Here is a 23922-nt window from a genome sequence, read left to right as displayed (position 1 = left end):
TTACATAATTCTAGTTCTGCATGTCCCTGTCGCTACAAGTTTCTATACGGAAAGTAAAAGAAATTTGGTCGCAAGATGGAAAAATCCTGAAGTACAGTGCATAAAAAAAGAAAACCTACTCCCTTCTCACTTAATGATGAATGTGGTAAATCACACCATCTCATACTTTCAAACGCTCAAGTACTGATAACCATACCTGCCACTGCTTTATCTGAAAACAAGAAAACTAACCCGAGGAAATACTTCTGCGTATATTGCAATAAGTTATATGCAAAGTTTCCTCAACATCTGCAAACGTCACATAGAGATGAACCTGCTGTGAAGATGTATATGTTTTTACCATCGAGTAAGTTTATCAAATCATTTTTATTTTAAGATTTTTGACTTTTTACATTAATGTATGGATAATCCGAAGAGAAAGTTGGCGGAACTCGTTCAGATGACTCATGTTACCGGATTATAGAATTCATAATAAATGATATCTTTAAGTTCCGTTTGTAGATATACTTAACCATATACAGGGTGGGTCATTAGTGTGTGGGTGGAAGGTTCTGGGTTTAGTAACGCACATATTAAAAATTCATTATCAGGACATGTTGGAAGGATTCGTTAAGGCTACAACCTAAAGATATTTTTAACGAAATTGCAATTGTCATGCAAGGTGATTTATAACGAAGTTGGGTTTTTTAAATAGAATCCCCTGTCTATTATCGCATATTTCAATCCTTTGTTCAATTTTAGTGTGACTTTGTATCACATGCTATCTAAAATGAGTCGTTTCGTTGCAATTCGTAATTTTTTTAAAAGAGTTGCCCAGTAAAAATTAAATATCGCAGTTGTAATAAAACTTAAAAGGCTGAGATTCTTCAGTGTTACTAATCATGAAATGTACTAATATACGCCGAACAGTTAGTTACTTTTAAAAAAATCACTCGATCAATATTAAAAATTTTTATCGAGGACAACTTGATTTTTAGTGCACTTTTAACATTTAAAAAAAAAGTGCACTATTGTCCTCACAAAGTCTGTCCGTCCGTCAAGGTTTTCTCAGCGTGTAGTGGACCAAATTGGTCAATTCCTTTTGCATTTCATGGGGAATTTCAAACCCTCCATGCAAACAAGCCTCTTTTTTCCAAATTTTTCTCAAAAAACTAAAAAAAAGTTAAAGCGCACTCCCTAGCACACTCCGTGGGCTTTACAGAAATTTTTTTAATATACCAAGTTTTTTTATTCTATCAAATGTAGGATTTGATTACCTTTCTAATGATATAAGCATGTCGGTACCTTTAACTTTTTTTGTTATTCAACAATTTTTGATAGTTCAGTGTTGATTTTCAAAGCCTCTCGGTGAATTAGTAGGCTATTAAAAACTATAAACGCCTCCTTTAGGATTATCCATACATTACTGTATTAACCTTACTTGAATCACGATAAGCATGCTGGTAGTTCTGTGCATTCTTAAGCGAAAGCGAAAGTCCATTGCCCAGCGTGCCTTTGAAAGTATGGAATATTGTGCATATATATTTCTTCATAAATATCAGTTTTATCGAAAAATTGTTCAAATAAAAGTTATTTGGTATTTAATTTGTCATAATATATTAATTTTTAATTTTTTTAAAGTAAGCGCAACAGAAAAAAAATTTTATGACAAGATATATTTTTCGATTAAATTTGTCGAGTGTTTTATTCTTTTTTCAAAAATTTAAAATATTAATCTGCTTGCACCGGTAAAATGTTGAGAAAACTGCGAAAAACCGGTGTGTAGGTGTATTTTAACAATGCTCATTAATCTAGTCACTCATCTATTTTTAACAAATTTCAAACTCTGCCTGCGTCCTTCATTCTCCATAACCCAATACATTGAAAATTTCAGTATGTTGCCTTTTGGTTAAAAATGAGTTGTTTCTGTTCACTTTAAAAGCATATTTCACTCTCAAAAATGGATGCTTAACCCATGGCGTAAATATAGAGGGTGTGTGCATACCGTAACTTCGCGCAGCTCGTGTGACGTCATCTTCGAGTCTCGCGTCATCTTCGAGTCTCGAAGATAGCGCTTCGGTGTAACAAATTTACAATTGAGCGTTATTTAACAAATTCCTAAAAACTTGTTCTCACAATGCCTTATTGTGCAGTAGGAGGATGTTATAATAGTAATAGAAATACCACAGGAGTTAGCTTTTTTCACTTTCTCACTTATTAATCCCCCTCTGATATATTAATGAATATAGCGTAGTATGGAATTCAAATTTATCATTCTACATGGAGACTTCTTCGATAAAAACCCATTGGTTGTGACGAGAATTTTAAGTTCGTTGAAAGTGGAATTTTAAAATTTTCCGGAAGAACTTTTGCGATACCTTGTTAGAACACGCACCTATATCAGAACTAACAATTTACACTTCGTTTTCAGGGCGTAAACAGAGCAGATACATCGAAAATTGTAAAGAAAATGAGGAAAATTATTAGTACCTAGTTACACGGTACATTATGAAGTATGAATTAATTTATAATTAGTCTACTAGCTACGTCGCTGTTATTGTGTAGTATTTGTTTTGCGTTTTAAGCCTAACCCAAGTACGTGTTTGTGTACACAATTGAACAACACTTTAGTTATACGGATGAGTTTTACTTTTTCGATAGCGTAAGCCGTAAAGCATTCTATTCTATTCATGAGGGGAGCCCATCAAGGCAGCACTTAGGCACATCAAAGGCCCATTGTGCTTACCCCCTTTCTTCGCAACTAGGTTCAGAGCCCGTTAGGACCCTGTTTAGCCTGAGTTGCTGAGTTGGGATATTAAACAGGTCGCCCCCTTACTGTGCTGCAAATTGCTCTGTAAGAAAGTTACCTCGTCCATCACTGATGTACTAAGTTCCTCCCTTCCCTAGAGATGCCGACGGTTCCGACCCCTTATCGGAGCCGAGAGCCGCCACACGAGCCAAAAGCTCGTCGACATCTTGTATAACCTCTGAGGGCACCACGGCCCCTTCGAGGTCTACATCGAGGGATTGAGCTCCCTCCGTCGCAACGGAACTGGGTCCCGCCACCTCGGTGGAGCCCTGTCCCTTTCCTGGCGCAGCCGGAGCCCCCGCTTTTGTCACAAACGTGACGTGCGAGACCCCCGCGTACGCCTGGAACTTCTGCCGCTGGAGGGCCTGATAGGATGCCTCGTCGACACCAAATGCGAGGAGTACCCTACCAGGCTCTTCCTTGCGGAAGTACGTCCTCCATAGGCTCGACCTGAAACCAGGATTTTGCCTTTGGAGGCGCTTCAAAATGATGGCCGTGTCATCCGGGAGCCCGTGCAACACAGCCATCACTTTGGTTACCCTAGGGACGTGCCTCTGCACCTTCTGAGAAGCACCATCCCAGGGCCTGATAAGAGGGACAGTCCTCTCCAACCAGTCCAAGGTCCACTGGTCTTCGCATTCGGCCACGATGGCACCCTGCGGATTCCAGCGGAACCCTGCCAGCCGAGGGAAGGGCCCCCCCTCCATCTCGTCGACGACTGCATTCAATGCAGCCATAATGCACTGCGACTGAGGCTCAGTGATGTCCACGTCCGGGTGCGACACCGGAACAATGGCTACCCTGAGCCCCGCTGCAGCAATTTGCCCATAGGTCCTTTGTGCACCCGCAGCTACAGGTGCACCGGAGCTCTTGGGCTTCTTCTCAGGCTGCCCTGAGCCAGACCCTGGAGCACTTCCCTCCGATCTGAGACGCTTGGTCCCTGTCGTCGGGTTGTCCCCCTGAGCCACCGGCCCAGCCTTAGCCTTTGGCGCAGGTCCTGCTTGGCCCGAGGTTTTACCCTCGATCCGGCGCTTCCTGGCCATCGCCTTCTGTGCACCAGGCCTGTTCTTCTTACGAACAGGAGCTGGCCCACTACCAGGTCCTTGAGCAAGGCCCTGCGTTGGAGCTGTCCCCTCGTTCGAGGAGCCTACTCCGTTACCAGGCCCCTTTTGAGGGCTCGGCTTGTTGGTCCCCTCTGACGAGGAGCCCTGACAGGATATGTTAAGATTTAAGTCCATACAATTCCCACGAGTAATGCGGAAAAGCGGTCTCACCTGGGCAGAGCCGCTTGCCCAGGGCTTGGCTACCAGCCCCCTCCCGATGGATGGGAGCCACCACTCGGAGGTCGCCCGGTATCCGAGGGGCACCGTTATCGACACTGCACCCCAGTGCAACGCAGTCCTTGGCACGGTTGCTAACACCTTGACTTGGGAGGTTGGTCCGCGGCGACGTCTTCGCCGCTACCAGTCTGGATTTTATCCCAGACGAGCCACTTATAATCGCCGCTACCCACACAAAATCACGAGTCACTTCACGATCATTCAGGTGTTTGAGTGGGCCTCCCCCTATCCGCCACCTGGGGACGCGCCCGATGGGTGCCTAACCACACGGGAGCCGTAAAGCATACGCCATTATCAAAGCCCTGATTTAAAAAAATACGAAGTAGGTAGCAAACTTTACGCCATGGTTCGGAGTCTCGAATCTCGAACGTGACGTCATGCGCGCCGGTTACGAGTTTAAGTCGCTCTATGTACACACCATCTATCTTAATTACGCCATGGCTTAACCAACGTAAACTAGTAAGTTTGTAATTCAGTTCTAAGTTCTAAGGCGCAATCAATTGTTTCAATTAGATGAGCATAAAACTGTTATGGGTGACCATAGTTTAATGAGCATTGTTGAACGTTGTTAAAGTACACCTACCTGCAGTTTTTTGCGGTTTTCTCAACATCTTTCTAATATCTCAAATTGGTACACCTTCTACAAAATTTTATTACATAAAGAAGAGCATAGTTAAAAAGACTAAACAACCTGTTGGAACATATTGCCGAAAATAAAAATCTTTAATGTACTGAATTTGTTGCTGCAAATTAGAGGCTCGCCCTGTATATACATTCTAACATGGGACAGATTTACCAAATTGAAAGTCACTCTTCGCTATTGAATTCTGAGAATTTGTAGCACCTTTGATGTACTAGTGATAATGACTACAACAATTTTCTCGTTTCAGAATCTCCTGAGAGAAGGAAAATCATAGAAACCATCAGAAGGCGTGGAGATTTTGTGCACAACACTTCTACTGATTTTAATTCGGGTCACCTATTTGTAGCAAGACGTTCACATTCACAGTCAGATTGTAATTCTAAAGATTATGTACCGTGTCCACATTGTGCTGCTTTTTTTAACAAGACAACTCTACGCCTGCATGCCAAACATTGTATTCCTGCAAAAGTTACAGGTCAGAGAAACATACTTTCTGCAAGTCGATCTCTACTGTGTAAGCTACATCCAAGGGCTAGTGAATTTTTGAAAACAAAGATATTTTCAATTTTTCGTGATGATGATTGCGTACAGTCTATTCGATACGATTTGTTGGCAGTATTATATGGAAATTATATGTGTAATAAGTATTCCTTGCAACATCATCACGACATGATCAGGAATAAATTGAGATCTATTGGGCGTCTATTAATCGTGGCAAAGTCTATGGACTCCACCATAAAGGATTTTGTGAACTTGTTAACGCCAGAAAAATTTGATGTCGCCATTGCTGCTATAAAACAAGTGGGAGGTCTAAATGCTACTAATACACATTACAAAGCTCCAACAACTGTTCTTACATTGTCCACTGTATGTAAGCAAGCATGTAACATTTGGAAAACCGAATGTATTAAGAACTCTGATCCTATTGCAAAACAGAAGGTGGAAGACTTTCTCGTTCTTTTCAATGTTTCATTTCCTGCGGAATTAGGTAGAACCGCCATCGAAAATCGTGTTGAGCAACAGCGTCATAAGGTGGTCGAGTTGCCTATGAAAGATGATGTAAAAAAGTTAGTTTCGTTTTTGAGACTTAAACGAAGAGAATGGTTTTCAAAAATTCGTCGAGGGAATGTGCAAGATTTCAGATATGCCTTACAACAACTTGCTTCTTATACTCTTGTTTCATTAATGGTTTTTAATCGCAGACGTCCAGGTGAATTGGAACGCATAACTCTTACAGATTTTGCCAACTTGAAGTCTGCACATACTATTTCCACATTGGGTGGCCATTTTCAAGCAAATCCAGATGATGCGCGTTTAGCAAATCGTTATAAACGCTTTGAGATACGTGGCAAACTTAATCGAACTGTACCTGTTCTGGTAGACTTTGAAATCGAAGCATGCATTAATTTAATTATACAAAATCGGGAAAAACTTGGCATCTCTTCTGACAATCCCTATGTTTTTGCTTGCCCTTCAAATGATGGCCGACATAAATATTTACGTGCTTGTTACCTTTTGCGAACATATTCCAATACTTGTGGTGCTTCAAGATCTGACCTGTTACGTGCTACTTTTTTGAGAAAACAAATTGCAACTGAGTGTGCTTTGAATGATCTCGCTGATAATGTAATACATGATGTCGCTAATTTTATGGGTCATGCTGTGGACATCCACAACAATATTTATCGGAGGCCGGTAGAGAAACGGGATATCTTACAAATGTCCAAAATCTTAGAAATGATACAGGGTGATAATAACTATATACATGAAACAAGTGCGAGTAATAATGAACCCATAATGGAGAATTCAGAAAATGCCGCTTATGATAAAGAAGCGGGTTCAAGTTTGCAAAATAATGAAGTACAGCAAATGCGTATTTCTGGAACAGCTGATTGTTTGGAGAACACTAACTTCAATACGGAAACGACTACTTCGACAACACATGTAAGCAGTTCAGATTCTCCGCCCCACAATGACCACCCACCTCGTGATGATTCATCTTCTGATGATGATTGTATATCGACGACTAAAAAGAAAGGCAAACATATTAATGGTAAGTGTTTCGTTTATAATTTTGACTGCATTTACATATCCTTTCTTCTGATAGGATTAACACGTGTATGCGGCCCAAAACGGTCATGGACACCTGAAGAAATAAAAGCAGCATCTGAGCATTTTAAGAAGTACTTGTTATCAAATAAGCTTCCGTCGCTTTCAAAAATATGCCAAAAACTTCCCCTCATTACACAACTAAAGCTGCGTTCTCCGACTTCAGTTAAAACATGGCTTCACAATGAACTGGTACGTCAACGTGGAAAAAGACTTCAAGATATCAAAACTCCACACGATATCGAAACTCCGCACGTTAAAGGTAAACTTTTACCTTTCACTAATTTTTAAATTTCTAAAATATTATTTTCACAGTTAGGAGGACACGTTGGACCCCAAACATGATGTTCCAATTGAAGAAAGTATTTGCAGATAATTTCAAGTATAGAAAATTGCCTTCTAATAGTCAGTGCGCTGCTGCAAAGGATAACTTTCCTGATTTTCAACATTTAACTATCGCCGCCATAAAGACTGCAGTTGCCAATGAAATGGAACGTATGAAGAGAACGTAATTTTGTAATTGCTACAAGAATTTGAATTTTGAAAAATTTCAAGATTGTTTTTTTTTACATTTGTTTGTTGCGGTATACATAGTTCTAGTAACATGGTACTTGGAACACTGGTTTGCATTTTGTGTGTGTTGAAATGACGCCAAAATTCGGAAATATTAATTATAAGTCTTGATTGTATACCTTTTTTTGATTTTTCTCTGATATTTTATACTTGTATACAACCTTAATTAAATATGTTTTTGTAAATGTCATCACATTTAAGTTTGGTGTATTTTGAATGAAATTTCTAAATTAAATGATTATTAATTTCAGTGTTCCATTTTTGTTTAATCTCAAATATACAAGTTGATGAAAACCCCGAATTGGTTCTTAAACAATACGGGCGACTGTAGTAATGCACATGCAAAATTATAGTCCTTGCGGGCATGGTTCAAGCAGCCACCTATTTGTGAATTACATTTGCAAAGTTTAGAATGTCTCGATTCTGCATGTAAGGGAATCATCATTAATTTGAGTGTAATGGTCACTGCATTTCTCAAAAACATTTTGAAAAGTAGCGCTTGGAGTTTAAACTAGGCAGATTCATTAAATCCTTTACAATATAGATGAAAATTTCTAGTGATCCCAAATTTTTTGGTAGTAATGGATCATTGCATGATAAAGTATCTTCATCTGCTTTTCTGTTCTCTCGCTTCTTTTAAATGCAAAATGCTATTGATCTGAAATTTTGGCAAAAGGTTCCTTTAGTGGATCATTATAGGAGATGGGGATTTTCAACTATGATTTGCAGCTTTAATAGTTCTCATTAGCAGCTATATTTTGCACTAATCAAAAAACTAGGAATTTCATATGCACTTGATTATTTTCATTTTTCTACAAGTGAATGTATTATGGCACAAGGATGTAAAGTATTATGTACCGGTGATGAACATATCGCTTTCCGATAAAGGAACCTATTCTGTAACGATTATGTTGCAATGATGGTTTACCTGTACAACAGGGCTATTATAGACAGTTTCAGATATTCGCAATATGTTTTAAATAACTTCATGTCAAAAACTATTAGATTGCACCATTCCATTATCAATGGAACGTGTGGTTTAAAAATATTGAAATTAAGAAATTTCTCCCTTTACCACAATAAGTTTTAAAAAAGTTTACTGCAGATTTTGGCGCGTTTTTCGCATTTGTCCTTACCGGACACGGGAATTATCCTGACGAGCGTACTTTTCGCGATCAATCTCCAGTGAATTTTACCCTACTGATGATGACCACTTAGTGGTCGAAATACGTATTTAGGTATTTTTTTCAAACTTATTGTGGTAAAGGGAGAAATTTCTTAATTTCAATATGCACCCATTACTGCTGATTTGTTTTATGGTAAAACTTACCATGCGGAACTTTAGCAATGATACAAAAATAAAAGAAAAAATACATTTTTCACATGGTTAACGATTTTTTTATTTTATTTGGAAGATAGGTACACAACTTTTCAGTATACAGACTTAGCAACCAAAGGTTGTTACAATTTATTATTACCTCAACTTGCAGCTTAATCTAATTATTCCTATGCATCTTCTTTTATGTTTGTTTACTGATTCTGATTATGGGAGATTTTCCATTCCGAACTTAGTCTGTATGTTTTCCCACCCGTGAAATTTCGAAAACCTGCGCTACTGGCTTAAAACGTTTTACTCTAGTGATAACTTTGACGAATAGTTGTGCTCTCCAACGAACTAATATATAGCCTCCTGTATCAAATATGTACTACAAACTATTTTAAGATAAGTAAGTATAGGTAAGTACCTAGCTACTAACCTATATCCCTTTTTAAACGCATGGAGTACTAATATTACCCTAAGTTCGTTTCCTATCAACACATATAAGAAGAGGTAGGCGTAGGTACCTACTAACTTCAACTTAAATGATGTGGGCCTAATACTCGTAAATAATACATTTATACTGTGATAATACTAACATGCAATTGAAAGGATTTCAAATTTATGTTCCATACTTCAATATAGGCAACTTACGTAACACGTATATTATGGCCACAAAATAATACGCACCTAAATGACAAATCCGTAATTACGAAGCTATAACAGATATAAATGTTTATAAAAGCTTATATAGGATATTTTTAGTGTGATGCTGCGCGCTTATATGACAATGATACTCAGTAGCGGCTACGAGCTTACTATTTTTGCGCGCGAAACGTTTTACGATCTACTTTACCCACAATATTGCCTAAGCGCGTAGAATACTTTGGACAAATATATATATATATATATATATATATATATATATATATAATGAAATGCATATTGAACTACTACGTCAAGTGTGCGCACAATTTACCATATCAGCTATATTTGATTAAAGAAGCACAAGATAACTACACCACAGGCACATAATTCAGTCCTCATCAGGGGCTATGAAAGCATAGTTTTATTGCAAATTTAAGGGCAAGAGGTGTTTTTTATTAGTTAACGTACATATTGTAACCATCTATTTAAGTAATTTGGTCAATGCCTGGTATGTAAGACCTGTTACGAATTATCAATTCTTAAAATAAATCATGCAAAACTGTGGTTAAGTGCTATGACAATTTGTATCCTTTATTGTCAACGAGTTTACAATATGTTGTTTTTGTATCGTGCCACAATTTCGACAATACCACATATGTTGTACGAAACATATTTCTCTTCGTAAAAGGCTGAAACTTATAGGTTATACCTAGCATAATCTTCAAATGGGGCTTCCGATAATCCATTATGCTACAAATAATGCCTTGTGAATATGAAGGTATAGATACTTTAAATACAAACGAAAACCTTATTCATGCTCATGCAGAATATTTGTATCAGAGAAGGTATCTGTCGTTAAGTAACGTTGCCTGAACTTGCCAATGACTTCAGGTATTTTACAAGTTTATTTCATCCCATTTTATAAATATCGCACATATCTCGTCATAGGGGTGGATCAAGTTCCTGTATTAATTGTTTTTTAAATAAACCTACAAAGTTAAGCGTACGTAACCCGAAATCTCTCATTTCTAACCTAAGAAATGCTTAATTCAAAACAAAACTGACAGGTAGTACATACGAGATGGGCGGTTCTATTTTTAGTACATATGCAATTATGAACTTATACCTTACTTATACATATGCAATTATGAGAAATATATAGTGACATAAAGTAGTTGTATATAAGGATTTTAGAGGAACCGATAATAATGCATATCATAATTCGCTAAAATATAGTGACGTTATTTGAGCGATATTTAATAGTCGTAGATAAATTACCCTAATGCTTTAATGTGAAGCTATTGTTACATAACTAGTATGATCAAATTGAAACTGAAAAAGTAAAAAAAAATGTTTCCACAAAATCTGAAATATTCAGTAGTTTCAAAATGAGACCGGGCCTAAATGTAAATGCAAAGCTATTGCATACCTATAAAATTGAAATGGAATATATAAACAGCAAAAAAAGGAAAACAAAAAGTACTTACGTTTTAATAACAGAGCCAATTTTAAATCTATAAACCTTCTCTTCTGCTTCCTTCCAAGAAAACTGAACTCTGCTTCCGCAAATTGATCTGTGATCAACTTTTTTGCAGCTCGAAAAATTAATTCATACGCATTGTTGCCCCCAAATCTGGAAATTTCCTTCAACTACAACAAAACATAAGACAGAATAGTAATTATCTTGGAGTGGTATACCGCTTGATCAAATCCATTGTCGGTGGATAAAAACTGTTCTAGCTCTGTTAGGTCGTTTTCATTGTTGACAGGCAGGTTTGGAAAGAGCACAAATATAGATTCACAATCCATGGTTACGTTTAGACAAGTTGTTGTGTTATCACGTAACAGGTTTAAAACAGTAGGGGAGGGTGGGCCACCATGAGACAAAAATTGTATTTTATTTTTTTCTTGATAAACGATTAATTAATTCGCAAAAGTAAATATACCGGCTCAATCGCCCATGTTTTGCACACAATATCTATATTTTGTGATAGTGATAATAATCAAGGAAAATCCAAATCCACTTGTTTTCTTTTAAGTAACAATTGTCTCATTGTGGCCCACTGGCGGGCCACCATGAAACAGCACTAGGGCCACAATAAAACAGCACATTTTTGTACTCAAATGTGTATTTCGGTAAAGACCTTAACGAACATCAACAGCTGAAAAGTTTACAGGAAACTTAAAAATACAACGTTGCCGCTTTGTTGTTCCAGAAGATGTTTCTGGAGCAGGTAATATCATATTAATGTTCTCCAAAGCTACTGACGCTAAATCGGGAATATCAGGAAACATAAAACTATTAAAACATTTGAGGCTTCGTCTCAGGTAACTAACTTCAAAATCGTTTTCTTTGTCTTTTGCAGATATCACTTTTCCCACGTAATAAACGTCTTTTTTAGCAGAAAATTTCACCAAGACAAAATCTCCCTCTCGTGGCTCACGATTAATCGTAGCCTCTTCCATATCATCATCAGGCTTCGGAGGCCATTCAATGTCATCTGAGCTAGAAATTTCCATTTCACTTTCAGACGTTTCTTCCACTTCTTTTTTACTTGTGAACACCTTTCTCACATGTGGTTTTTTCTTCTTGTTACGTTTCTGATCTTTTTCAGGCGTATCTGTTGGAATTAAGCTTCGGCCCTTTCGAATATTGCGTGTCTTTTTCCTTTCTCCCGCTTTTGGAAACCCCTCGAATTCTTGTGGAGAAATAAATGGTTTTGATGCTCCCCTGACATTGGATGTTGATGGTGTGCATGTTGATGGGATGCATGTCGACGATCTGCATGTTGATGGTGGTGGGGTTGAATGTCTGATTGAGGATAAAGTGATGCTTTCTGCTGATGGCGTCGTCTGCTCATGACTTTTTGTGTTGGGATCTTCTCGATCGGTTACAGCACTAACCAAAAAATCATCGTCTGTGAAAATATTTCGGTCAAAGGGAAATATTCCGGTTTTTCGGAAGTCAGATTTTATATTGCTTGGAGTCATTGCACGATCATGCGCCACTCCAACACAGCCAACAATATCGTAAATGGTAAGAGGAATGTCTGGGTGATGTAACAACCAAGAATCGACTGCTCTGTTATAATGTGCTTTAAACGAAGCAAACACCGACACATCCAGGGGCTGCAGCTTATTGCTGCAATGCGGTGGTAATGTTACAATAGTCACACCGTGATCCTTCGCCAAATTCAAGGTATTGATGGTCAAGTGACTTTCATGATTGTCGAAAATCAATATAGTGGGACGATAGACGATCCGGAATGATGGATAAAGTGCTGCATTGCATTTACAAAGAGTTCGCCATTCATCCATCCACTTGGATTGGCCAAACCAAGAGTTCCTGGAGGAGCGCCGTTAATCATTGGTGGTTTAAAATATTTGCGGGGGAAAACCATTACTGGTGGCAATGAGTTTCCGGTAGCACTAACGATGCAGCCTGTAGTAACCAATACTCCCCTCTCACCACTTGTAATTTGACTCACTTGCTTCATGCCTTTTTGTGCTATTACTTTTTTTGTTGTCCAGTCGTTCCTGTTTCGTCAAGATTGTACACACGGCTACCATCCGCAAATAGTTCTGAACGAGAATAGACTTCTTCAAGGTTGTTGAAAAATTTATCAACATTGTGTTTATTAAAAGAAGTGGCTCTTGACATGCTACAGTTCTCCGGTTGTCTAATGCTGACTTCAGGATTTCGTTTTATAAACGCTTGCATCCAGTCAATGCTGGCTCTTTTCGAATCTTCCCATGAAGGATGGATTGGAATCGAATTTATCTTTGCCATCTCATATGCCAATTTTCTCACATCTATTGTAGATTTTCCGTAGCACATTTTTGAACAACGTAGAATATAATCTACTAACATTTTTTCCTGCTCTGAGGTAAAAATTAATCGTGATTGATAATTAGGCTTCATTGTGACTTCCTCCAGTGATTTATTAGGGTCAGCTTTAAGCTTCTTAACATATCTAAACAACGTCTGGAATTTGACGTTGTTATTGCTTGCAGCAACACGTAAAGATACGTTATGTCGGACAACTTCTTCCACAGCACGTTTCATAGAAGCTTCGGAAAAGTTGCCTTTCTCAGTTTTCCGTTTCCGACCTCTAGACATCTTTGGCTTTCCGCTGGACCTGACATTTAAAGCAACAATGTTAAACATCTGTAAAATTACTACTTGTTTGTTATAATATAATATGGGTCACAGTGAGACTTGTCTCATGGTGGCCCGAAATAATCGTCTCTAAGTGGCCCAACAGTGCCAGGACGACTTTTTATAGGTTATATTTTTGTCAAGACCACGATGACTTAAACTTCTCACATAACAATATTCCTAAATAGATGCTTAATGAAACTGTATATGGTACTTACTCGTACTTTCCCACAAAACGTCCAAAAAACACACGTGCAACTCAGCCCCAGAAAAACTTCACTAACCTCGAAACAATAAAACCGCGAAAATAACCGGCTTTGATGCAGGGTTCGGTTATAAGTTCGTTTACAGTTTGCTGAATTATGAAGAGATTGCAACAGACTATCAACTTCAACTAATTGAACTACAATGTGGCCCTCCTTCAAATCTATTTCCCCATCCCTGACCTAGATACTACATGTAACGCCCCGTGTATATTAGATACGTTAAATTGGTTTTTGTGTTGGCTCAATTTAGTAGCTACTTTAGCGTATGTTAGAATATGTAGATTTTACTGGGTTCGAAAAAAGGGTCCGGCAGTAAGATCACACGTGTTTCCACCGGTCATGGGACAGTATGTTAAAACCAATACGACAACATAAACAACCCCGTCACAGCATTTCTGACTAAATCGACCGGAACCAAAAATATAAAGTGTCAGATCTAGGCGGGCATATATTAGTCTTTGCTATTGGGGGCGTCAAGAGATCCTTTGTCGCCTAATTATATCTATAATTTTTCGGCTGCTACTTATTACCGAAACTAACAGGGCTCATTTATACTACGTCCCATATATAATTCGAATCGAACCGTATCAATCGCTAACAGCGGCGATTCCTGGAAAAGGGGGATTTTTTTCGTGGTAAAGCGGCCGGGGAATTGAAATTTAATTCAAACCAATCAGGGCTATTTGGCCTAAAGGAATTCAAATTGGAGATTTTGGGGCGCGTGGTAAAATTCGGGCGTGTTAAAAAGGAGATCCCAGGTGGATAGTTTGAAGGAATCAGGAGAGAATTATCGCGGATATCGTGGAAGTCACCACGCCGCCGATAATATATTTTATTCTTATTTTTTCCGGTGAAGTACAGACGCCGGGAACTATTTTGTGAGTTTGCCAAAGTGGTACATCGCGAAAGCGCTACCCGGTGCCAAAGTTAACATTGTTAAGTTCCGCGTCCGGCAAAGGGTGTGGTGCGGTTCGAGTTAATAATAATTGGGTTAAGCAGTGATAAAAGAAGGGCGTTCGGTACGGAAAGATCGGTGAATTAAGTGCGTTCAAGGTGCTTACTGGGAATCGTTTCGAGCATAGGCAATAATTGTCGACTTTTTCCACGAACCACCCGGGTAACCACTATTGCTTGCCTATAACACCGACAATAGTCAACCCATCAGTATTTCATCGCAACCAAACGACGCGACGGGCCAAGAAGATCACCAGAGGTCACAGGTCAACCCATTCGTTGATCCAAACTACCGGATTTGTCTATTGCCAGGTTAGTTATAAATTTGTTATTAAGTTCAGATTTGTAGATAATGTATGATTAGGTATGTGTATATTTCGTTAATAGGTGGATTTTGCCTCAGAAGAAGAATGTCAACGGTAGGGTGGCCACCTATTTTTTATCACCTTAGGAGTTATTTCTAGCCCATAGTTTTGTACGAAATCCTTAAAAGGAAAGGCGTATCCGTTGACCGATTCGCATTTTAATTGTTGGAGCGTCAATACACTAGTTAACCGATTGCCTAGTGTTTGTTTTATGGACAAGTGAATAGACCCACAAGGAGATTTAAGTAATTAGTAGGAAGGACCCGGGAGAGATTTACAGTAAGCATCCCTGAAAGTAAGAAGGATTGGGTTTTATCTGAGCTAGTCGATGGTAATAAATAAGTAATTGTTGTGTCCCACTAAATTTGACACAAGAGTGCAAAATTTACGTTCAAAAGTCACAATAAGGATTTCAATCCTTTCAGGGAAATAAGCCCCAATATACAGCCCGTTACATACACTACTATCATCCAAAGATCATTTACTTACAACGTATTTATAATGTATCTATAATGTATAAAAACTAATGAGAAGGGGTTAAGTGGTAGAACAGACGGTAGTTTATTCTACGTGTCTGAACTTCGCCCCATTGGGTTGTACACAAGCATAAGTGTAAATCTAATTAATTTGAACCACCCTGTGCAACTCAATAAATGGCTATTATTACTATTATTATTACACTATGTAACACAGATTCAAAATGGTTTGCTATTTTACAGAAATGACATTTTCTCCAAAAACCATGCATTTGTTAATCTGATGTTACTGTCCAGATTGATTACACTCGTTTATTGTTTTTGGCACATACCTGTTCTTCACTCTGCTTCGGTTTACTTCATTTATTTCTGCTGTTGTGACTCCTGTCCCGGCTGAACTTCCCATTATTTCGCTACGTATTCGATATCACGACACGGCTCCACCGCCTTGTCCAATGTAAGATTATCCTCCTGGAGAATTTTTAAAGGTAGAGCCATATGGCTATTTATAAGTGTTACGAGTGCATTCCTTATTTCAAAATTGAAAGTACAGGGGGGGGGGGGTCAATTGTAACAATCACCGGTTGCAATTTTAACGTATACAAATATATAATTATGATAAAAATACAAAGTGAGACATTTTTTACCAACAGAACTTCAAATCTTATAAAACAAAATATAAATTCCACCCTTTAGCAAATAAAAACTTGAAATGAAAAACAGTCTCTAATCTGCAATTCTGACACACAAACAAGGGGTCATTATTTGCGCACGTTGAATGAGCTCACAGGCGACAATCTAATATCAAATAGTGGGCAATTTTTAGGTAATAGTAAATCGCCATATTATTTCACGCGTGCGCACGTTCCTTCCTACTCTTGTGTAGATCCCCCCCCGTGGACATCCTGTTATTGTTTTGGTTAGTCACTGCGAAAGACCGTGCAGTGCAGAAGATTTGTGTCCATGTTTTACTATCCTTCTCCTGGTGCGCTAAAAAGTATCAATTAGTAAAAACCACATTGTTATTGTCATGACCGGCTCTGTAGATATTTCCAACAGCGAATTAAAAAATGTTTTGATGGAATGTATAAAGGAACAAACTAGCATCATCGTTTCCCAATTTAATCAAAAATTGAGCGACCTTCAGGTAGAGTTAGATAAAGCAAACAGTGATATTGTTAATCTACAAGAAGAAAACAACGCGCTAAAATCTAAAATTGAGAGTCTTGAAAAATCTTCCAAATCAAACAACGTTATTGTTTTTGGACTACCATCTGTGGCCAACGAGTCAAATACCGTTGCGGCCAAATTTAATGTTATTGTTTTGCGCGACCTGTCCAATATTCATCGACTCGGTACATCTGGAGATAAGCGCCCAGTTATTGTGAAATTTCTTTCCAAATTTACTAAAGATATCGTTTTACAGAACTCATACAAGTTCAAAAATTCAGGCATATCAGTTTCACACGACCGCACCATTGGAGAACAAGCGCAACGTAAAATTCTTGTTACACATAGAACTGCGGCAAAGCAAGGTGGTGTTGACTCTACCATTAAAGGAAATAAACTGTTGATCAACGGAATATCATACACCATTGATCAGTTGGACGACTTAAAGCGAAATAATTATTGCATAAAACCCGATGGGCCTATTGCAGAGCCTAGCGCAAGCAGAATATTTTGGGTTTAAGGTCAAGAACTGTAACCAAAAGCAACTGTTAATGATATTATATCCTGTATGTTTCTTTGAATTAGTAATAAACTGAGTTTGTGATTTAGTACCTATACCGAGCTATGAAACTGAAAATTGGTCATGTAAACGTTAGATCACTAGTAGCTGTATAGGTGAGGAACGACCGTCTCGCAAGAGGTGGTGGTGAGGCATTCTATGTTAAATCTAATCTCAAGTTTTCAATTGTAAATAGTATTACAGTCGACCACCTAGAAGCTTTGTGGATAAAAACTACGCTTGATAATCTTACATATGTAATGGGCTCCTCTTACAGACCTCCCCAAAGTAACTTTAACCTTCTTTTGTAATTGGAATCTTTTGTGGCACTGCAAAGCTGATTCCTTTGAATAATTTTTTGGAAGACTTAATTTCAGAATTTAACGCTATTTGTAATGGCTTTCTTCTTAATGGTCACCAATGTACATTAACCGCAAAAGGACGAAGAAATTCGTGCTACTCTCGAGCTATTTGATGAAGGCAAGGAACCGCCCGATAAGCACTTTTCACTGAAGAACGGTGTACTATGCTACGAGTTAACCTCAGACAACTTTGTGTACGTGACGGCCCACGCCATGCGGCATAATATAGTGCGTGCAGCGCATGAGGATAATGGGCATATCGGACTGGATAAGACCATTGAATTACTACAACGATCGTATTGGTTCCCTGGTCTGAGGAGATTCGTAAAGTAGCATATTAAACGTTGCATTAAGTGCATGAACCATAATCCTTCACCCGGCCCGCGTCTTGGTAGACTGCACAATATTCCTAAAGGTACTATTCCTTTCAAAACCTTACACTGTGACCATCTCGGGCCACTAGAAAAATCGATTGCCGGAAATCGACACGTGTTTGTTGTGGTCGACGCGTACAGTAAGTTCGTGTTTCTAAACGCCACAAACACTAGTGTGTGACCGCGGAAGCGCTTTTACGTCTCAGGACTTTAAAAACTTTATGTGCTGCCACGAAATTAAGCAAGTACTTGTGGCTACCGCTACACCCCATGCAAACGGACAGGTAGAGCGGTATAATCGAACCATTTGTAACATTCTCGCAAAAGTTATTGAAACCGATACCGATTGGTGTGTCAAGTTACCGCGTGTGCAACTCATTCTAAATAATACCTTGCAACGAAGCTTAGCAAGCTCAGTCGCGAAAGTGCTATTTGGGTACGATCTGCGTCTCCCATCCGATCAAGAGCTTCGCGATCTTGTTCAATGTGCAGTTACTGAAGATGGTTAAGAGATGGGTCGCCGCCCATGTGCAGGACGGCCTTCGGTTAGGAGCACTTCGTCCCTAAAGTTGAAGGTTCGAGGGCCCTCGGATCCTTTTGTGCCTTAGCTCTAGAATACCTTTCTATTCTAGCGTCCGAACTCCCTCTCACGGTAGGAAGATATGAGTTACATACAACAAGGCACACGCATTCGCGAATGTTACGAGTCACCCTAAACTAAATGCACCTAGCACTGCGCCTCTACTTCACAGAAGTCGAGGTTCTACATAGATACACCCCCGTGCACCGTGTAACTGAGTTGAACATGGTCTAAACCTGAGATATAGTGGACTTCAACAAGCACATGGATATCAGTTAACACCTCGCATGTTGTAAATTACATATTAGCACAATGGTAGATGGACAATATCTGATTTAACAAATGGCACAATTCATATAAGTACATAAGAGTAAACTACATAAAATACTTTACCCGACACCAAAGTGGTTGAATCTTACGCACAAACACCAAAAACAAAGCTAAACTCTATGAATACAACTCAAAATACAATAAGCCCACCACCAACAAGGTTTAACAATCAACAAGTGACGCCAAGCACCCAAATCCCAAACATCCTCCGGAAATTACGAAAAAAATATCGACAGGTGATATGGCGGTCGCTCATGTCCCCAGAATCGCCAACTACTTCACCGGTTGCATCCGACGTTGAAATATACAGGGTATTTAAAGGGCTATAGACATCTCAATATATATTTCAGGTAAATGGTTTGTCTTCTCTTAGCTCTCTTAGCATTAGGTACACATGAACAACTCGTTTTATTCTATAACGAGATCAACACTGCAAAGGGGATGGCAAAACACTTCAACTGTTAAATGACATTACCTGTAGTGAAGTCAAACAAAGTTTAATACGACGGAATCTAAATAAAGCGAATATTAATGAAAAGTTGAAAGATAACCATTAACAATGCACCGATCGACAACTTCCTGTTTGGAGAAAATGTTGACCAAGAGTATTAAGTCGACAAAATAACTAGAGAAATCTTCACAGGATTTACAAATTAAGAAACCAGTCAAGCCTTCATTCACCTTTTAAACCTTAAAAAACCAGAAATACCCGCCGGGCAGGGTAGGGCAAAAAACTTGGGTATTTGAGGCTTTTAAAATAAAGTAATTTGTTCCCTTCGAAGTCTCTTACTTTATCAACCCTAACCCTAAATTGAAGCGGTTCAAATTTGTATAAAACATTTTCAAGGTCGCATCAAGTTTTCATTTGTTTAACTTGAACGAGCAGAATTGATGTTTAACAAAAATAATTATAAAGTTTCAATGAATTTCCTTAACGATTTAAATATAGAGCTTGTGACTGCTACTTTTGTCGAACTGTTGGTTTAAGTGTGGGAATAGATCGGTGTATGATTTTGCTCATCGGCATCCAATGGATGTCTATAGACATCAATGACATCCAGTGGATATCCATACATATCTAGTGGATAATGGACATTCATTGATGTCCATAGCCACTAGACATACAAAAAATGTCTACTAGATTCGACTTTAACATCGCACGTATAGGTATACCGTGTGTCTCAGGGAGAACGCACCATAGGGAAACAGAATTAATAAATGTATTTTTTGCGAAAGATCCACGAGGCCTTTTAGTCCAGTACTAGGACATTATAATTTTTTTTAATCACGATCTTCGGTAAGTCTGCGTTCCAAGTTCAATAAATCCGTTTGCGACTGTAATAAGAGTTCGTTTATTACTTCTAAACCGGAATGCTCCCTTCAACTGTCTAAATGAACGGGTCGCCGGGGTCGAGTGCGGAGATATTAAATAGATTCACTGGTCGTAGTCTTATTTATTTATTGTCACAATTCGGGGTGTGCATCGTAATCGGGTATGGTCTTAATTGGGTAGTTTTCTTAAATCTAAGTTACAAAGAGTCGATATCAGCAAATGCCGTAGATGAATGAATCACTAAGTACCTACATAAATCACAAAAGTAATATGAACTTACCTAAGTTACAAAAAGTCGAACTCCACAAGATTTCTTAATTAGTAAAATTAAGTGCGCTATGATGGAATATGCTCGACTTTTACTTGTACATCAAATTTTCCAAATAGCAAGGACACCACGATAATGAGAGAATGTTGACCACATGTAGTCACATTTGAATTTAAATGATTACGTTCACTGATAAATATTTGTTATATTATACTAGCAGCGCCATCTGTTGAGGTAATAAAGGACATTAAAATTTATTTTAACCAGATTTCTATTTTATTTCAAATTACTTATGGGTTTCGCTATACTTCTTGAAAGTCCTGATTATTCCCACTGACATTTTCGCTGTTGTGTGAGAGTGGTTTAATGTAGGTTTCCATCTCCGAAAGCCGTTGACTAATTTTTATTATGTGTACTTTCAAGAATGGTAATTCTTTAAATACCGATTTGAATTGAGAGATGCCACAAGTTATAAATTTCTTTATTTTGTTAATTATAATCAAACATTTATGCGGAGTGCGTAACCGGATCTGGTTGTAGTCCATTTTTGATTTTTGGAACCTTATGATTAATTTAATTTGTGGGTTAAAATAAATTTTGTTTGTGTGAATTCATGAAAATTGTGTGCTTATTCAAACCCATTAACGATCCAGATAAATGCCTCATGCTCAATTATGATTAATTTTGTTGAACAGTACCCTAAGTTCATTTCAGATCTTTAAAATTTGTGTAAATAATCGTTTTGGAGTTTGATTGCGGTCATCCTTTGCCTTAGAATTCGGAATTTGAAAGTCGGGATTGAATTTTTTTATTGTGCCGAGATTCGGATGTGTTGTGGTAAAAATATGATAAAATAATAATAAGAGAGCTGGCTAGGTTTAAGATGTCTTGTGTTTGGTTCATTTTGGCCGGGCCATTGCACACAGCAATTTAAGCACAATGCACACTCGTGTCAAAATGGATAAAGAAAGAAAATTATATATTGGGGTGCAGACGGGGCCGCGGCCGAATAAAGAGAGTAGAAACAGGAGGCGTGAAGCGGTATTTCGTGGCCTTTATGCAGAAGAGATATGAGAAAGTATTGAGGCTTCCATGAGTTAAAATATTTGGCTGTATTGGAAAGTGCCGAATTGAAAGTATTCTTACTATATGGAATGTGTGTGCCTTTAATTGCAGCTGATGAAACGAACTGCTTCGCAAAACCTGGCCTAAATAGCGAAGCACCTATCCAACCCTTTATTGCCTCTAGAGAAGGTAATTTAAAACCCACCAAATAAAATTCAGTAAATAGTTGACTTTATTTGAATAATTTTACCTTTTTGCAACATTTTGGATAAATTGATGGTGAACTGTAGTAAAACCATATGGAAAATTCCTTTTCACTTTCATTCCATAAAGTATTGTATTTGTGAAACACATGCATGTTGGCAAAAGGTTTCGGTTCTTTTTTTAAAAGACTATAGCCGTATTCGATTGACTTAAAGTCGCGTTCTTTTTTTTCAACGATTTCTTTAAGCGCGACTTGCTCTTTTTCTTGAGAGAAGTTTTCGTTGACTTCATAGACAAGCACGAAGTTTCTTCTTTCTTGGTGGCTCTTTAAACTGTAGCTTTGGTTTCGCAGTTTTTTCCGATGTAGCTGTCGAGGGAAGGCAAGACACTTGAGTTTAACCATACCGATATATCTGGATTGAACTTTGCGTTTCTGTCAAAGGATGTACTCGGTTGTGAGTCTACTAAGAGCGAGAGACCTTAGCAATTCTGTCTTCTTTCTGGTGTAAACTTTAGATTGTTTATTTACATGTAAATGTTCGCTGTCCTTAAAATCGTATTTAATAGGCACTGTGCACTTAATGAGCCTTTTTGTGGAAGTTTTTTTAATTTGTTTATGAATTCGGCGTGTAATCATTATATATATATATATATATATATATATATATAGACCTGTTCTTTTAGCTCCTTTACTTCGGTAGTTAACATGTCCATTCGAATTACCCACTTGTTTACCTTTTTTAATACTACTTTTAGTAGTTCTAAGCTTTCTGTAAAATAAAAATTTTCCATAAGTGAAATTGAAGTTTTCATATACGTAAAATTGCACTTTACGGCACAAGGTCAGATGTATTTATTAATTTTACTCGGTAGGTAAAAGATTTGGCACACAAATAGGTATTCAGAAATATACATAAACAATAATAGACATTAGGTGATGAAGATAATATTATAGTAAAAATTAAAACTTACCAGCCTCTCTTGACAGTCTGTTCATGGAAATCCACTTGTACAACTTCGGCTTCCTCATTCTTTTTTTCTTTTCCGTGGGAGACTGTTTGTTATGGTAAATTTGTTTGATTAAGTTCTCCACTTGTGTTGTTTACGTGCATCATTTTACTTAGATTTACGGGTTTTGGTGGATGTTATATATTGAGCCAATCCTAAAATACGGTCGGTAAAGTAGAAACGTGGGACATCGGCTACTTATGCCTGACCCACTTTACGATGTAAGTTTATTATGTTACCTGCTGAAAGTAAAACAATAAGTGTTTTGAGTATTTATTTATTCATTAATACACATGTACAATTTTGGTGAACGAAGCCTTCAACTAATATCCTCGTATTTAAAAGGAAGACATCAACACGTAATATTCAATAATGTTCTATCGAACAAATTGCCCCTACGACATGGAGTTCCTCAGGGTTCTATTCTAGGCCCTATTCTTTTCCTAAGTTATGTAAATGACCTGCCTTCATCGGTGCCACCAAATATCGACTGCATACTTTATGCGGATGACGCGACATTAATTGGAACCAGTGAAGATGTCGATGTAGCAGTCCGGGATGTTGAAGACAGTATCAAACTTGTTGCGAATTGGTGTGTCAGTAATAGATTGAATTTGAATGAGCGCAAGACATATATTTTACCGTTGTCGTTAAAAAATATCGATCTTCAAATTGTATTACGGGTGTATCACTGCTTGGATGTTTTATTGACAGCAAGCTTAACTTTAACAAACACTGTGATAATATTACATACAAACTGAATAAGTCAATATTTTTACTTAAACAACTGCGCAGTAGTACGTCAAAAACAGTTATGCTTTCCGCTTATTACGCATTGATTCAGGTGCATTCATATAACACTCGACAAAAGGATAACTTAAGGGTGACTTTTTGCCGATTGTTGAAGAGCCAAAATGGTGCATCATACCAATCGCAATCTTTATTTAATATAGTTCCTCCGAAGATTAGATCGCTACCCCTCTCAGATTTTAGAATTACGCTAAAAAAATTGTTTATTCAACACCCTTTT

At 38.0% G+C, this 23922-nt stretch overlaps 1 protein-coding gene across 1 annotated transcript; it reads left to right on the top strand.

Annotated features, from left to right (window-relative positions):
- Positions 1 to 202: 202 nt before the first annotated feature.
- On the top strand, positions 203 to 7703 carry LOC116159540. The gene is made up of 4 exons (XM_031472537.1): positions 203 to 346; positions 5019 to 6824; positions 6879 to 7142; positions 7196 to 7703. Exons 1-4 carry the CDS (start codon positions 325 to 327, stop codon positions 7390 to 7392), a joined length of 2289 nt encoding a protein of 762 aa, XP_031328397.1. The 5' UTR covers positions 203 to 324; the 3' UTR covers positions 7393 to 7703.
- Positions 7704 to 23922: the final 16219 nt, after the last annotated feature.

This window comes from Photinus pyralis, unplaced genomic scaffold (genome assembly GCF_008802855.1).
Source record: "Photinus pyralis isolate 1611_PpyrPB1 unplaced genomic scaffold, Ppyr1.3 Ppyr1.4_LG1, whole genome shotgun sequence".
Lineage (NCBI taxonomy): Eukaryota > Metazoa > Arthropoda > Insecta > Coleoptera > Lampyridae > Photinus > Photinus pyralis.
Note: the sequence above shows the minus strand (reverse complement) of the source record. Positions and strands in the feature narration are given on the sequence as shown.

Excerpts from the sequence above, each read along its gene's own strand:
- LOC116159540 (XM_031472537.1), top strand. The coding sequence starts at position 325 with ATGTATATGTTTTTACCATCGA. Across the intron at positions 6,825-6,878 it reads GAAAGGCAAACATATTAATG|GATTAACACGTGTATGCGGC; the intron begins GTAAGTGTTTCG and ends TTCTTCTGATAG. Across the intron at positions 7,143-7,195 it reads CGAAACTCCGCACGTTAAAG|TTAGGAGGACACGTTGGACC; the intron begins GTAAACTTTTAC and ends TTATTTTCACAG.